This window comes from Euwallacea similis, chromosome 4 (genome assembly GCF_039881205.1).
Source record: "Euwallacea similis isolate ESF13 chromosome 4, ESF131.1, whole genome shotgun sequence".
Classification (NCBI taxonomy): domain Eukaryota; kingdom Metazoa; phylum Arthropoda; class Insecta; order Coleoptera; family Curculionidae; genus Euwallacea; species Euwallacea similis.
The window spans coordinates 6,374,402-6,390,261 of NC_089612.1; the positions used below are offsets into that span (position 1 = coordinate 6,374,402).

Below are 15,860 nucleotides of genomic sequence, written 5' to 3' on the forward strand. Positions count from 1 at the left end.
CACCCTGTATGTGTAATACATAGAGAATCTGTCTTCAATTATTCGATAACCGATTGCAGGAAACAAACAGCTCATTATTGAACTGTTCTGCCCTCTGAACCCTGATATATGTCTCCGATAAGCAGTAATTTTCAAACTAAAAAAATCAATTCACTCCTCGTTGAAACGGCTAAAGCATAGACCTATTTAGACCTTTGTAAATTTTCTTTCAACAATGAGGTTTAAACACGTTTTCCTCTTTTTATGCTCTTGTGCTTCAGTGGGGGCGATTTCTTCAGGGCTTTTATACGAGTACGACACCCCCGTTTCCAAAAAGTTACCCCCCGAAGATGACGTGTCGAGTGAGGAAATCCAATTGCAAGTACCCGTGGTTTTTTACGGAGTTTCCTATAAAGCTATTTTTGTGAGTATTTCATCACCGAGCTAATATAGTGATAAAAATTCAACTAGGCAAGGTCGATGACCCAATAACCAAATGTGACCTTTGACTATGTAGGTGAATTCGAACGGCTTTCTGTCTTTTCAAACGGAAATCCCCCACTTCATCAACATGCAATTTCCCCTGGAGTACCCCATAATAGCCCCATTTTACTCCAACGTGGATATCACCACCGCGGGCACCATTGCCTACTATGAAACTCAGGATCCAGCATTATTGCACAGGGCCACTGAAAACGTACACGAATACTTCCTGGAATATTCAGAATTCCAGGCTAGAAGCCTGTTCATTGCCACCTGGAATGGTACTACATACTTTAAACTCTTTATTTCAAAGGTTTCGTAACGCCATGCCTTGTAGGTGTTGGTTATTTCAATAGGAAAGCTAACAAGGTGAATACGTACCAAGTGGTGCTTATCACAGATGGGAGGGAGAGTTTCGCCGAGTTTTTGTATCCAGAAAACGGGATTCAATGGATTCAAGTAAGGGGGGCTTTGTAGTTGTTTAAAATGCTGGATTCTGTTAAAAAATAGGGAAGTGGAGACGAGTCAGGTCTTCCAGACGCCAGAGCTCAAGTGGGTTTCCTTTCCTCTGAAGGCAAAGAGCATACTTTGCCAGGAAGTGCCACAGAACACGTGCGAAATCTGGAGAAGTAGATTGTTCAATTCTCGCCCCAACATCACTTTTTCAAGCAAATTTTCCAGGTGGACCAACATGGGACTTCCTGGCCAATTCATCTTCAAAATCAGCGACGAGGACATCGTGGAACCCGACGATTATGAGCGCAGTATGACTTCGAAAGATTTTTAAATTTAATTTTAAAGGAACCATTTTAGAGTCAAACCAGCTCTATCCCCCTACATGTGCAGAAGTACCAACGGCGTGCCACAGTTATGGCACCTGCATGAACTTTATAGAAGGTTTTTGCTGTCGATGCAATTCGGGATACTTTGGAAATGGAAAGTTTTGCGTCCCTAATGGTAAAATCCTGGCCTACAAGTCGCGCCTCATGTGGTTGGCTGTAATTTCCAGGGGTACCTCTGCGGGTCGGCGGAAAAGTGAATGGTAAATTAAATGGGGAAAAACTGGAAAATCTAGATTTGCAATCTTACATTGTGACTGCCGATGGGCGGGCTTACACTGCAATATCGAAGATTCCAGAATCGATAGGAGGGGACGTGCAAACTCTTCAGATTTTAGGCAGCGTAATTGGTTATCTATTCGCGCAACCAATCAGAGGGGCTTTAAATGGGTTCGACTGGTTTAAACTCCAAAAATTTGTTTAGATCTAAAACAGGAATTTGCAGGTTCTCCAAAACGGGGGGTCAAGTCAATCACAGTGCCACCATAACCTTCCTGAACACCAGCCAAGTGGTTCGTACCATCCAGAAGTTTTCTGGATTGGACGTATTCGATCATCTGAGAGTGGATGTGGAAGTTCAAGGAGAAATTCCCACATTAGCCCCAGATACCCGGGTATTCACTCCCAATCCAACTCAAACTCCTATAATATTATTCGATCATGCAAATAGGTGCTGGTAGACGAGTACCAGGAGCAATACACTCAAACCGGTCCAGGGCTGATTCAGATGACTTCAGATAGGCCCTACATCGCCACGGCTCCCAATGGGGAAGAAATGAGCTTTGTGTTTAGAGTGGAACAAACTTTCGAATTCGATACTTGTCCGCATGAAAATGATACTATCGGGGAGAGCTGGACTCTGAAAGTGGGCAAAAATTTCATTAATTACGAGGCAAGAGAGAGGATTGTCAGGTTCGGTGTTAACAACAAAGTCACCCCTATTGGAGGTAGAGCTATAAATGTGTCAGTTAAGGTTTTTTTGTCATGGACTCTTCTACAGAGTATGACCCCTGTATCGAAGGGAGAGACTCCTGCGGAGCCAACAGTGCCTGCGTGGTTGAAGGGAGCTCCTTTTCCTGCGCCTGCAATCCCGGGTATCAGAAAATTTACTCCGGATACGAGCAAACATGTGTGGATGAGAATGAGTGCCAGACCAACCATGAGTGCGATGGAAACGCCCAGTGTTACAATACTATAGGTGACGAAGCACCATACTGTGTGTCTGAAACCTTAAGTTTTGATTACAGGGAGCTACCAGTGCTCTTGTAATCCAGGCTTTGAAGGCGATGGCAAGCATTGCTCTCCTCTCAGCTCTTGCTCTAATGTGACTTGCAACGCAGACGCAGAATGCGTGGAAGTCGACAGCGTGGCTACTTGTAGATGTCAATCAGGGTTCAGAGGTACATTTAACTGTATTAACTCATGGACAGAATCGGCAACTATTTTTAAATGTTCACAATTTCTTGTTGAAGAAATTAAATTAGGTAATTTAACACTTCGCATTAGTAAGGCTAGTTCTAGAATTGCGTTTCGTTCGTAATAAGCTGCAAGCCTAAGCTCTTCCATTGTAGTTGCAACGGGATTCCTTTTCTTTATGCATCTTTTTAGCTCCTCCTATATGTTCTTTATCGGATATAAATCCGGACTATAGGGTGGCCATTCCAATACTGCAATTTGGACTACATCCAGGTAGTTAGTATGAGAGAGGCGTGTGGTTAACTACATATAGGGATTTACTATGAACATGATGAATGATGATGAATTTACTATGAATTTAACGGGTTGCCTATCTAGCTACCCACGTGGAGTATAATCATTATTGAAAACCGTCTATTTAATAATAGTATTCATCTAGTAGGCGGATAAGTTCAATGGTTTTAAAATATGTACTTTAACGAATAAATCATAATACTCTAGATCAGTTTATTGGGACAATTTCAATTTATTTTCAAACAATAATGATAATAAAAATATTCTATAATTTTATCCATGAGTACCGATTTTCGAGATTACCGCTATTAAAGCCTGAATTCTGGAATTGGAAATTGTCTTAGGTGATGGGTACACATGCCTAGCAATCACAAGCCAAAGCTGCAACGTCTACAACAACTGCTCACCGTTCGGAATCTGTAGCATCCATCCCGGATCGCAACAATACAGGTGCAGTTGCCATCCCGGCTACCAGGGGGATGGGTACAACTGCGCCCCCCTACCATCCACCACACCTGATATCGCTGAGCAGACCACAGAGTACCAGGAAGCCTCTTCACCTTCTAGGAATGGCAGCAATGCCCCAGTGTTTCAAACCTGCTCGGGCAACCTGTGTTGGTGCCCCGAAGGGTATTTGGTGGACCATGAAAGTTCCTACTGCAAAATCGGCTCAGAAGACGCTTCAGGTAAATAAATCTGGAGTCGCACAACAAATGGCAAAATGCAAATCTGATTCAGAGATTGATGCACTAGAAGTTCAATGTTTTAACGCATCGCTTTGTTTCTGCCCTTTCGGGTATGTTTATTCTCAACTGAACGAGTCTTGTCTTAGCACCAAAAGCACTTTTAGCACTAAGGGCTTCAGTAATGTCCCTTGTAAGGGAACAATATAGGGATTTTTCAGTTTAAATATTGATGAATTTCAGACGACTGCAGGACGTTGCACAACTGCGACTACAACGCCCGGTGCGCCTTCAACGTGATGCTCCAAGGATACATTTGCACCTGCAATGAGGGATTCGAAGGTACACAGTGGTCGATCCTACTTCTCCTACATTTATGTTATTTAATGAATTTAGGAGATGGGTTCACATGCCGGGAAGAACGATCTTCCTGCACCGAATCTGATAATTGCGGTCCACACGCTACCTGCACTTACGACGAGAGCATCGGCAGATCTTCCTGCGTCTGCAATGCCGGATATGCTGGCGATGGTTATTCTTGTGCAATTGCAGGTTTATAATTATAGTTTGTATAGTGTCCTGCACTAAATTTATTAGCTTGCAGCTCCAATGCGGACTGCGCCCATACCGAAGACTGCGCCCTTCAAAACGGCAGGTACGAGTGTGTTTGCAAAGAAGGGCACTCCAGAGATTCCCAACATGTCTGCGTGCCTTTGGGCAATTCATGCGGGGGTAATTTTCTCTTTTATTTAATTAATCTTCGTAATAATGAAGAATCTGCACAGGCGGCGTTTGCGTCGAAAACGCGGAGTGTCTCTTTGATGATGACTATCAAACCAACTATTGCACCTGCAAACCGGGCTACATTGGGGTTGGAATAACTGAGTGCAAGGAAAGACCTGTAGGATGCGATACCTTGAACAACTGCGATATGCATGCGACATGCCAATACGACTCTCAGGCTTTCACTTATGTGTGCAAGTGCAAACCCGGCTTCTTCGGAGATGGTCTTGTGTGTAACATCGAAAAGAACTGCTTAATTGATTCTTCTATGTGCGATATAAATGCCCAATGCAATTTTGACTCCAGACAAAAGTACGTTTGCCAGTGCAATCGTGGATATGTGGGAAATGGGGTTGTCTGCAAGGAAGTCTCCAGGGATGATGGGAATTTTCTGTTGCTGAATCAGGGGTGGGCCACTCACAGGATCCCCATGGAACCCAACAGAAGAGACCCTGGGAAGCCTATTCAAATCAAGAACTATCAAACTGCAGTGGGGCTGGATATAGATTGTTTAGAAGGCAGATTCTACTGGAGCGACATTAGCTTGAATGCAATTAGAAGCGCCAGGTATAATGGGACTGATATTACGGACTTCATTACTTGTATGTCTACTTTGAAGCATCTTCATTGGATAATTTAGGGCTGATTTTAGTCGAGATAAAATCTCCGGAAGGCCTGGCAATTGACTGGGTCTCCAGGAACATTTACTGGACGGACTCCACTTTGGAAACCATTGAGGTGGCTAATTTGGACTCCAAGCGACGTAGGAAGTTGTTCAGCACTGGATTGGAGAATCCCAGAGGAATCGCCGTGCATCCTCAAAGGGGCAAAATCTTCTGGTCTGATTGGAATAGGCAGCATCCCAAGATTGAGTGGGCCAATGCTGATGGAAGCGACAGGAGGATATTCCTTGAAGGTGATTAATCGCAGAAAATAAAGACACCAAAAAAATTTCACATTTTTTAATAGGAAAATCTGTGGTGTTACCTAATGCTCTGGCTATCGATTACGACACCGAACAGCTCTGTTATTCCGATGCTGGCACTAAGAAAATCGAATGCGTCCATATAGACACCCGTCAAGTCCAGACTATCGCGGTTAATTGTACTTATCCATTCGGAATCGCCGTTACTGACCGTTTGGTGTATTGGTCAGACTGGATTTCTAAGAAAATCGAACGTGTGGACAAATACACCCTGATCAGACTACCATCTCTTAACATTCCGGCAGGGGGATCCGGAAATAAGCTCTTCGGCCTGGCAGCGGTGCTCAGTAGATGTCCATCCTTGAGCAGCATTTGCCAATACAGCAGATGCCCGGAAGAACACATTTGTTTGCCTAATGGAAAAGGCAGCAAGAACTGTCTTTGTGCTAGAAGTTTCAACGCCAATGAGGAACCTAATTGCGTTATTTAGGTTTTTAGAACGTAATTTGTAATGGGGATTAAGAGGGTCAAGCTTACTGCCTTTTGATTAGTAATAATGTTTGTTTATGTTTTTTATTCAATCGCTTAAATACATTATACTTTTTCTAGAAATTTCAGTCTCTACAATGGCAAGAGCAGTTAGAAAATACCTTATCGAATTTGAAATATTCTAAATAGCTTATATTAAGTAATAATACCACACAAAAAGGCCCTATTATACTAAGATAGCAAGTATTTACTGCCACTCTTATGAATTACTCAACTTCTCAACTTCTCTGATATACACCGGATACGATCTTTTCTGCACCATATTATTAGTCTTTGGTGCCTTGGTGCTCTTCTCAATCTGCTCAATCCTCTTCAGGGTGAAATCGCGCAACTTTCTCAAAGTAGGACGCGACTTTTGAATCAAGTTATTCATTGCCATGAGCGTTTTAATCGGAATCTAAAACAAGAGAAAGGATTGCAGGCATTAGAGACGTAACCGAGACGTTCTTACCTACTTTTGTCAGCAAAAATAGCCGTGAGGAGGGTTAATAGGCCGCCAGCTTTGATGCCACCTTCCCCTCAACATACCGTCAATCTGTGTCAAAACGCGATGGATACTTACATTGAACAGCATGTCAATTAATTGGGACCTTTCCGTGGTCTCTGAAGTGTCTTCCCTTTTCCAGCGCATTGCCGTGGTTTTGTTGTCTTCAAACTAATTAAAAAGAACGGTCTGTTAACTGCAAAAACTGTGCTTTGATTCAGTTTTATTTACCTGTTGATGATATTCGATGGCTCCTGCAGCTTTAGGAGTCTCCATAATACCGGCTAGCTGAAGAGTTTGTCCTGTGAAGACCGTAGCCAACAGCAACCATACAGCTTTATCCAAGATATACACCACTAACTAATACAATTAACAATTTAATAAGTAAAAGAAATAATTGTCCTTCATCATTATGTCAAGAAAAAACTTTTTTTAATAATTTACCTTGCTCATTGTTGCTAATAAGTCTATACGAAGGCGTCTATAAAATAATTGATTATAACATAGAAATAACCAATACACTGAAGAGAAATGCTCGGCTGCACCTCCTTTTCTACATTATGAGAGTACCACCATAAGATGATTTTTTAAACGACTGTTTACAACATCGAGTATATCCGCCTTATGCAGAGGCGCGTATCTAGCAATTGTCATAATTATAATTTAGAATAATACATCCGTCTACCGTCTGCAAATTCATAATGAATCTCAAACCTCATTGCCCCGAATGAGCAAACATTTGAAATTGGGCTTTTGACCGTCTAATTTAATATGTTTTTGTTCTGAATATTTCTCTAGACTACGTCCATGGAATTTCATTACCCTTTCTTCAGCAAAGGAGCAACGAATTCGCTTTCACATTTCTCATTTCTCTCGCGTTCAGATCAAATAAATTCTCTTCTATACGTGTTATTTGACTGGCGTTACAGGAAATGACATTTTACCTTATGCAACAACATTATTACAAGTACTGCGAATATATAGGGAAATGATTATTTTTTAAGTTCTCTGTGTTATGAATAATCTTGAATCGTATTTTAGTCCTTACTTTAAAATGTGCATTAAAAAAAAAAAAATTTCGCCCGAGCAGGGACTTGAACCCTGGACCCTTGGATTAAAAGTCCAATGCTCTACCGACTGAGCTACCCGGGCAGATATTCTAAAGCTGTCTTTGCTGTACCACCTTCATACTGCTATTACATGGTAAATTATAAATAATTACACTGTTACACGGTACAATTATATATAATTACATCAAAATAAAATACTGTCGTATAGAGCTGTGTTAAAAAAACAATTCTGTAGTTCATATTTGTAACATAAATAGTTTTTTTAAGAAATGTTTACGGACGGATTGCAGCTGGGAACATAAATATTTTAGGACAGATGGCGCTGTTCCTGAAGGACGTGTTTGTTTGTAACTTTGAAGTAGGGGATCATTACGCAAAAAAAAATATTGATAAAAAAAGAAACTTCAACTACTGCAGCAGTAATTCAATAAAGTTAGTTCGAATTAAGTTCCTCTATGCAAATCTAATAGTGAAAAACAAGTTTTTCACTAATAATAACTTTGTTTAACGAATAAATTTACTTGTAAAATGCTGAAAGCTGGTTAAAAATTTTATGTAATTGCTCTGCCCTCCCCAAACCTCGTCCTACATGTTTCTTGTTATTTATCTATTAAAATAATACCAAAAACTGTAATTGGCACGGGCTCAAAAAAATAGAGCCGATCCTGATAAGCTTCCCCTCTATTCCCATGCGGCTATGAATTTAATTAATGCTCAGTCAAGTAGAAAACTAAAGGTAAACTCGAATGTGTGTCACAAGGGCAATTCCAAATGTAATAAATTAATAAAACTTAGCTTGACCAATAGAAACCGTTTATTAGTGACATTATTGACAGTTCGGCGGTGGGGGAACAGCTGACCGACGAAGATCCAAACATTTCAGACATCTTTGATTGCGTTTTTGGTGCGGCTTTTTGTTCGAAAATCCACTTTTAATTTTCAGTTTATGACAGAAAAGCGGCCCTTATGCCCTAATCGTGTCCCTTTTCGATTCAATTTTCAGTTTGTTTTCGTTGCAATTGGAGAAAAGCCCTGTTATTTTCGCGGTGTGACGTCATATGATTGCGTTTATTTGGTGAAGTGCGAGAACTCGGGAGGTATATAAGATTTATTTATCGTTTTCTTTTAATTTGAGACGATTTATCTTTCGGAAAATCGGCGCTTTACATCGGTGGTGTTTGCCTGAAAGGTTGTTAAGTAACCCCAGCGCCGAACATCGATGTTTTCTCTAAGTAATCTGTGAATTTCGACTTGATAACTCGAACGTCCTTGAGCAGGTTTTAACAATGTTGAAAATTATTTGTAAATAGGCGACATGCATAAAAAACCCAGTAAGTTATGTCCAAATATGCGGCCTATAAACACTCAATTACATAAGCTGAAATCTCAATTTGTGACCGTTTGATGCAATAAGTTTAGGTACAGTTTTGGCATGCCTAATTTTCCCCACATTTGTTTTCTCTTGTGCAATATTTGATGACATTGAAAATTAATTATTATACCTAAAATAGACGCCAGAGGAACCCATTCACTTAGGATAAACTTAGGAACCACACAAACATCTGTTACCAGAAAATCCTTGACCACAATATTTCCTAATTATGGATAATTATAACAAGATGCTTGGATGCCCATAGTTTATATCTCCTTATAGTGAACCTATAGGTAAAGCATTACTCAGCTGCTTAGTATCAAAAAATTAGCATCATGCATTGGATATCTGTGACCAAACTCCAAAATGGTAGGAGTGTTCTGTTAGGTTTATACTGTGCATGCATAATGCATTATAATATGTAAGAATTGCACACAAAGTTGGAAAGATATTAACTTTCTACACTATGTTACTAATGCCTTTGCCTTGATCTATGCTAAGCACTGTATAAACTGCAGCTTTGTTATGTTAAGACACATTGGGACAGGAACTATTCTTTCTAAAATTAAAATTATGTGGTTCCTTATCACTTATCGAATTGATTATAAAATGTTCCAAATTTTATAAGATTATAATATGCTAGTTGGACTTTATTCTGTGGGAATAATTCTTTTGTCCAGAATATAGAATTTTCCTCAAGAATGATGTAAAAACACCAGATGGACATCTAAGAGAAACAACACTACAACTTTGTGTGCTAGATATAAGCCAGATATTTTAGCAGATCTCTCATTATTGAAACTAACAAGATCTAGACAACTCAAATTCTGATCCTTTTCTAACACTCAACTGTCCAATAATTGGTAGTTTATAAAAGAACTGCATCCCTGCCACCAATTTTGTTTCATTTTTTAGATGCTGTCTATATCCTTTTTCCAAACAAATTAAATGTATATTAATAGCTGTCAAGAAATAGGACTGACTGATCTTTCATCGTAAACTTATACTTAACCGTCAATTCAGAATTCAGCTTTTTCTGCTATGTTAAGTTTGGCTATAAGGACACAAACCCTCAATTATTGCATCGCTTAAAATTTAAGTTAAAATTGTTATTTGAGATTTTGTTGATTTAAAATTATAATCTAAGACACTACAAAGCTATTTTCGTCTTGCTTATCAAAACACCACATACAAAATCAATATTAGATATACCTTCAAAAAACTCTTTTGTTCCTTAATAATAACATGTAATCAATGTATGATGACCCAGTTAGTAATGTTTATACCTTAAAAACTTATTAAATGACTTTTCTTTGCATTAGTTCACTTTTTCCACAGGTCTTGCATCATGCAAATGTAGAACTCAACAATGAACTCAATTCAAAGCAGTTTTCTGAAACCTCACACCTTTTTTCTGTCAAACCCTCCCTTTGTGGATTCCGCGCCAACGCAATCGTCAACCACTGCAGATGCTCGTGGGGTTGCCATTAATGAGAAGAAAATTGGGGAGGTTTGGTCCAAGCACAATTTCGAACCCAATAGCAAAGTCAAGGTAGAAAACCTGGCAATCCTGAACAATATTAAAACCACTTGGGGAGTGGTTAGTGATGAAGATAAGGAGCAAGTACATTTTGATATGGGCAATGAAGAGGTTGCCAAGGAGATGAAGCTTGAAAGTAAGTGGATGGTTTGGGTTATTTAGTTGCAGTTTTTGAGGTTTTTGGTTTGTTAAAGATCCAGAAGAGGAATCTCCAGGGAGTCTTGATCAGGAAATTTCACCTTCACATCACGCCCGCAGGCCTCCCAATGCTTTTCTTATATTTTGCAAAAAACACAGACCCATAGTCAGGCAAAGGTATCCAACCACTGAGAATAGGGGCGTGACCAAAATACTGGGAGAATGGTGGGCTTTATTGAATATTGCAGAAAAACAGCCCTATAATGATTTGGCCAAAGAGGTATTTCCCAATATTCTAGCTTAAATACTAAATATGTGAATCTCATAATTTTTCAGTACAAAGATGCCTTCCTGTCGGCCAATCCAGGCTTCCGTTGGTACAAACTGCCGGCCCCTCCACTGCGCACGCTTGCAACCCGTCCTACAACCATTTCCAAACCTGTGGCAACCACAGTAACTAACAATACTTCTCCAATTTATTCCTCTGAATTATCCGAATTCACCCCTGGGAAATTGGCAGATGAGTCTCAACTCGGAGGCCTCACTTCTCTAATGAATAACAACTACAACATATCAGAGAAAATCAAAGATTGCTGCAAAGTTGAAGACAATAATAATGAGTCTCCCATAAACGAAGATGCGAATAAAATCGAGGAAATGTTCTCCAGCCCTGTTAATGTAAGTAAACCCTGCGTACCTCCCAAACCTATCAAAAAGCGGCTTTACGAGCAGCATCAGGACGAGAAGAGCTGCGCCCGAAATATTTTCGAAGACAAAGAGGGCAATATCACTCAGCAGGATTTACTCAATAAGGTGGTAGACGGGATCTTTGCTCATGACGAGTTGGAACCTAAAGAACAGCAGCGAAAGAGCGATAGAGTCTGCAAGGGTAAACGTTATGAGCGATTCATGGTAGAGGGAAAATTGCTGGGTAATAAAAAGGAGTTAAAACTAACGCAGCATCACAAGAGCAGCCGCATGGAATCGAAAATTGAGCAGGAATTGACCATGACTAAAGCTACTTACGAGCCTCCTAGTTACAACTTGGAGAACACCATTAAGAGACTGGCGGAAAGGACTAATGTCAAGCTTGATTGTGATGACGAGGTGAAATCAAAGGTTGGTTTTCTAGGTTCATGCGAAAAAATGTAGTTTTGTGTGTAGCCCCTTATTATCAAGTAAAAAAGATATTTCTTCCAAACCACTTGGTGTGTGTAGAATTATCGTACTGGCAAAGTTATCATGACGGAGTTTGGACAATTAGGCTTCATAGTAGGTTATCAATATCAATTTCCCTTCGTATTGTACCATTCGATTTGAGTCCTGCAAATACAGTGCCTCTGTTCAGGACAGTGGCGCACATTATATGAAGCTCTTAGAATTAAGTATTTGAAGTTAAATATTTAGATTATAAAAAAGAATTTGTACATTTTTTTACAAATAGAAGATCCAGTATGTATTATGATATATTCAGATAATATTGCTGTAAAAGTATGAATCCCAATATCCTCTATACCGACTTCTGCCGGTTTCAATTCTAGTATGAGTGTAATTCAATTATTTCTTTTTCTTCTCGGTAGTTGCCACAGCTCTGAATTATATCTGCTTCTAGGACGAACCCGACAATAACCAAGCAAAACCGTCGCACGTGAGCTTCAACCTGGATTTGCGGATAGACAATCTGCTCAGTCTCAGCTACGACGATTTCGTACGCAGAAAGCGCGAGAGCAAAAAGCGAAAGCTAAAGATCAAGTCAGAAAACTCGCACAACAAACTGCAGAAATTGGACAACAACAACGTGCCGTCGTCCAAAGCGATGGTCGCCGTCGGTTCCAAGAAACGGAAAAACAAACTCAGCATCACACATTTGAATCTGGAAAATGAGCACAAGTCCGAATCTGCGCTGGACGGAGACAACGCCCTGCTGGGCCTGGCAACTTTAGCCATGGTGGCTGCAAGCACCGAGAAAATCACAGAGAATGTGAGTACGTAGGGTAGTAGAGCGAGGAGGGAGCATTCATTATTGTTTTAAGTTTTTGTTGATACGTGCATTCGTTATTGAAGTTTTTAGGGAGGTAGAAGCGAGGTAAGGAAAGTTCGCCTTAAACGCAACCTTGCAGGAAGCTCTATGTACATGGGCATTAATGACGGCTTCATGAGCTTTTACCTTCCCAAATTCTCTTACCAGAGGCCAAAAAAGATATAATTAGTCCTTGTTGAAATCGTAATATTGATAGTAATATAATTTATGCTTGTTGCGCCTTTTCAATAGTGAATTCTCAGTTTATGATAATGTTGTTTAGTTTATAGAAGCGTTAATAGTTGTTGTTAGCATCACCGACGCCTTTCTACCTAGATCGGACCAAATATACACACTGATTTGCGAGCAATAAAGGGGCTGCTTTTGCGGCTTGTCAAGTGCGTCTTATGACTAAAAAAGATGATTGAAAAAGGGTCGTTGCGAGCGAAACCCCCCGATTAACTACGCTTGGGTATAGGAATTGAAAAAAACGAAAAGTATGTATATGCATCCGAAGAAATCTGATTAAATAACAAGTGGTGATCGTTAGAAAAAAACTCAAGTAGGCGTTGAGATATCAGAGGCATGTCGTGGCTACATCGATCATCTGTTACCTCTTTGTCAGATGTTCAATGATAGATTCCAAATGGCTTAATCAACGCGCTACGTGTCCGCCGTCTGCTGTGAGATTTTTTCAAATCTTTACCCGTTAGTTTTAACACAAAGTTCTACCTACTTACGGGTTTTAAATGGAAAATATGATATTTAATGTTAAGCTCCCTAGTCAGATAGTCTTTTAAACACTTCTGGGACTTCTCCCTCGGTGGAAAGCTAAAGAACTATTTTAAGTGAAAGCGGTAAGGACCGTAAACAGTCAATTCAACTAAATTTCAGAAGGTTTTATTTAATTTGTTGTTATTGCTGTGTTTTAAAATATGTAAATAATACTATTTACTTAGATGTTGTTTAAGTTTGTACCTAATGTCCACACAATAAGTATAAACACACATTCTAATCGTTAAAACCAAATAATGTTTATTTCGTATATCGTTAAGATGCCGCATCTTTATATTCTTTATTATGAAATACTTCATTAGAATGTAAGGCATATAGTTTTACTATTTTTTTACATAGGTGATCTTTAGATTTTGCAGTAGAATACGAAATACATAGCGTGAATGTTTGGAAATCTGCGTGAAGGTTTTGATGGACCAAGTACTAGGTTTCTTTCTAGTCAAATCAATGTAATTAAGCATCTAAAGAGTCTGCTTAGGGAGTTCTTTTTCCGCGGTTTTTTTACACTGAAATTAGCGAGAAATATCAGTTTCTGGGGCACTAATGGCCGGTTTTTGCGAGTGAATTCGTGTCAATTTAACGTACGTTTTGAAGACATTAAGGGACATTGGACGGTTAACTTAATGCATCGCATTAGCATGCAGATTTAATGGCGTCAATCTCATGAGAGGTAGGCACTAGAGAAGAGGAGTGGCTTTTTGTGTCTGCAGTCTAATTAAGGTGCAGAAGTTACGTTGCACGATGGATTAAAGTAGAATATTTTCGGGAAACGGACTCCTTAGTAGGATCTATACCGGCTGACAACAGAAACTGTGTATCGTCATCTTGTAATTGTTTGCCATTTCATATAAAAATTCCCCATTTAGACCACTTAAACAAGATAACGTTTGAACGTTTCATCCGATTTGACTGGAACTGACCCTAACTTTTCCTTTAAAAACGGGATGACCTGTGTTGGCTTTGGAGTGGCAAAAAATTACCGGGGACCCGCATTCTATTGTCACGCCAATCAGCATACACAGGGAGTGATGATTAGATTCAAAGTCTTAAGGAGCAATTCTTGGATTCAACACTTTGATCCTTCAGATTCGGTAGAGCAAATGCCTCTCCGGGTTGCTTGGTATTTCCTTGACCTAAACCTAAGTTGTTGGAAACTCTGTCACGGTCGGGGGTTTTCCGAACCTCGAGATCCCGCAGGGTTTCTTTAATTTCCACCGGTGCAATCGGGTGGATTAAGTCCTCAGACGGCTCAGGGTCCTCTCTTGTGTGCTGTATATTTCTTTAAACCATCGAACATTTGTATGTCACAGAAAAGTCAATCATCTCAGTCATTTTGGCACAAAAACTTGCTGCACCTGCTGGAAGCTGCTTTCGGCAGGGGCGTGAGGTAGAGGCAGTCGAGTTATCAAGGACGCATTTGAGCCTTTAACCAAGGGACTTTCTTATGATAAATAGATGTTTGGTGGTATGAAAGGAACTGTCGCCATCATCAGGGTGACAAGCAAAGGTGACGCCGGTCATAATTAAGTGTGTTACCTATGAGCGAAAAGTGTTTTGAGTGGACGAATCGCTCCTTCGAAGACTTAGAGTAAATTATGACTCATCTTGTAAATTATGTTGTCCAAATATTGCTTCTCTTTATTCAGCTGTAATTCGAAAAAATTCTTATACAGCCATATCAATCAATTTGTTTGTCGAAGACCGCCTAAAGAAATAGGAGTATTTGCCAGTACATTTTGTAAGTTTTTCCCCGAATTGCATCTGAAAATACTCTCGAGAAAAGGTATCGATTGTTGAGATTTAATCGTCGATCTGATGCAAAACTGTACTTTTTTAAGCGATTTAAATCTTCCTTAGAATTTAGAAAGTTCAAACAAAAATACAAATTAATAATAATCTAGTTGCCTAAAACCAAAAACAGCTTCGCCAATAAGAGAAAACAAATTATCAATTAAACCACAATTAGATATTCGAATTTAGGGCCTTAAAAACACTTGACCAAGTTGAAGTTGAATAAGTACTTGATTTTCTAAAAATAAAAACGCCTTATAGATTTTTAGATATTTACTTATTGTATTGTAAACGTTATTCATATTATTGAAATTTATATATCTACATTGTAACGTATCAAAAGCACTTTTATATGAAAAGGGATTGGTTCAGGTTAGTACCTATCAATACGGGACATACTAAGAGTGTCCTAACTGTTATTGATGAATGTATAGAGTGATGCAAAGGAATGTGATAAATTCTGTTTTATTTTTCTACTACATAACGCAGAAGGAAATGTGGCTCTTTTCATTTGTAAAGTTTATCTAGTGCCTTTTTATTTATTTATCTCCTTGATTAAGACATGTTAAGGACGTTGTTTCGCCTTTAGAGGTATAACTAACATTGATAATTCTATTATATTACAGATTTTAATAAAGTTTATTATAAAAGTTGTGTCTGATTGATTAAAAGGGGCGAGAGGCACAAAGGAGCCGCGAG

The 15,860-nt window shown here is 39.4% G+C and overlaps 3 protein-coding genes and 1 non-coding gene across 5 annotated transcripts; 2 read left to right on the forward strand and 2 right to left on the reverse strand.

Annotated features, from left to right (window-relative positions):
* The first annotated feature begins 86 nt into the window (after positions 1–86).
* Positions 87–5,929, forward strand: Ndg (Nidogen). The gene is made up of 18 exons (XM_066389411.1): positions 87–403; positions 497–743; positions 800–921; positions 973–1,091; positions 1,144–1,226; positions 1,276–1,419; positions 1,472–1,691; positions 1,747–1,915; positions 1,972–2,248; positions 2,302–2,499; positions 2,549–2,701; positions 3,356–3,697; positions 3,938–4,036; positions 4,091–4,246; positions 4,292–4,426; positions 4,480–5,079; positions 5,130–5,393; positions 5,447–5,929. The coding sequence occupies exons 1-18, from the start codon at positions 215–217 to the stop codon at positions 5,890–5,892; spliced, it is 3,963 nt and encodes a 1,320-aa protein (XP_066245508.1). The 5' UTR covers positions 87–214; the 3' UTR covers positions 5,893–5,929.
* Positions 5,930–6,150: 221 nt separating this feature from the next.
* Positions 6,151–6,858, reverse strand: LOC136408490 (uncharacterized). The gene is made up of 3 exons (XM_066389482.1): positions 6,667–6,858; positions 6,514–6,606; positions 6,151–6,348 (listed from the first exon to the last, which is right to left on the reverse strand). The coding sequence occupies exons 1-3, from the start codon at positions 6,709–6,711 to the stop codon at positions 6,151–6,153; spliced, it is 336 nt and encodes a 111-aa protein (XP_066245579.1). The 5' UTR covers positions 6,712–6,858.
* A 656-nt stretch (positions 6,859–7,514) lies between these two features.
* Positions 7,515–7,587, reverse strand: TRNAK-UUU (transfer RNA lysine (anticodon UUU)). Its single transcript has one exon. It is a non-coding gene; the product is annotated as a tRNA-Lys (tRNA).
* A 673-nt stretch (positions 7,588–8,260) lies between these two features.
* On the forward strand, positions 8,261–15,811 carry LOC136408458 (HMG box transcription factor BBX). Of its 2 annotated transcripts, XM_066389440.1 has the most exons (6): positions 8,262–8,602; positions 10,216–10,553; positions 10,612–10,835; positions 10,892–11,233; positions 11,288–11,674; positions 12,168–15,811. In XM_066389440.1, the coding sequence occupies exons 2-6, from the start codon at positions 10,247–10,249 to the stop codon at positions 12,546–12,548; spliced, it is 1,641 nt and encodes a 546-aa protein (XP_066245537.1). In that variant the 5' UTR covers positions 8,262–8,602; positions 10,216–10,246; the 3' UTR covers positions 12,549–15,811. The 2 variants fall into 2 exon arrangements, with proteins under 2 accessions (XP_066245535.1, XP_066245537.1); XM_066389438.1 differs by having other exon boundaries at positions 8,261–8,602; positions 10,892–11,674.
* Positions 15,812–15,860: the final 49 nt, after the last annotated feature.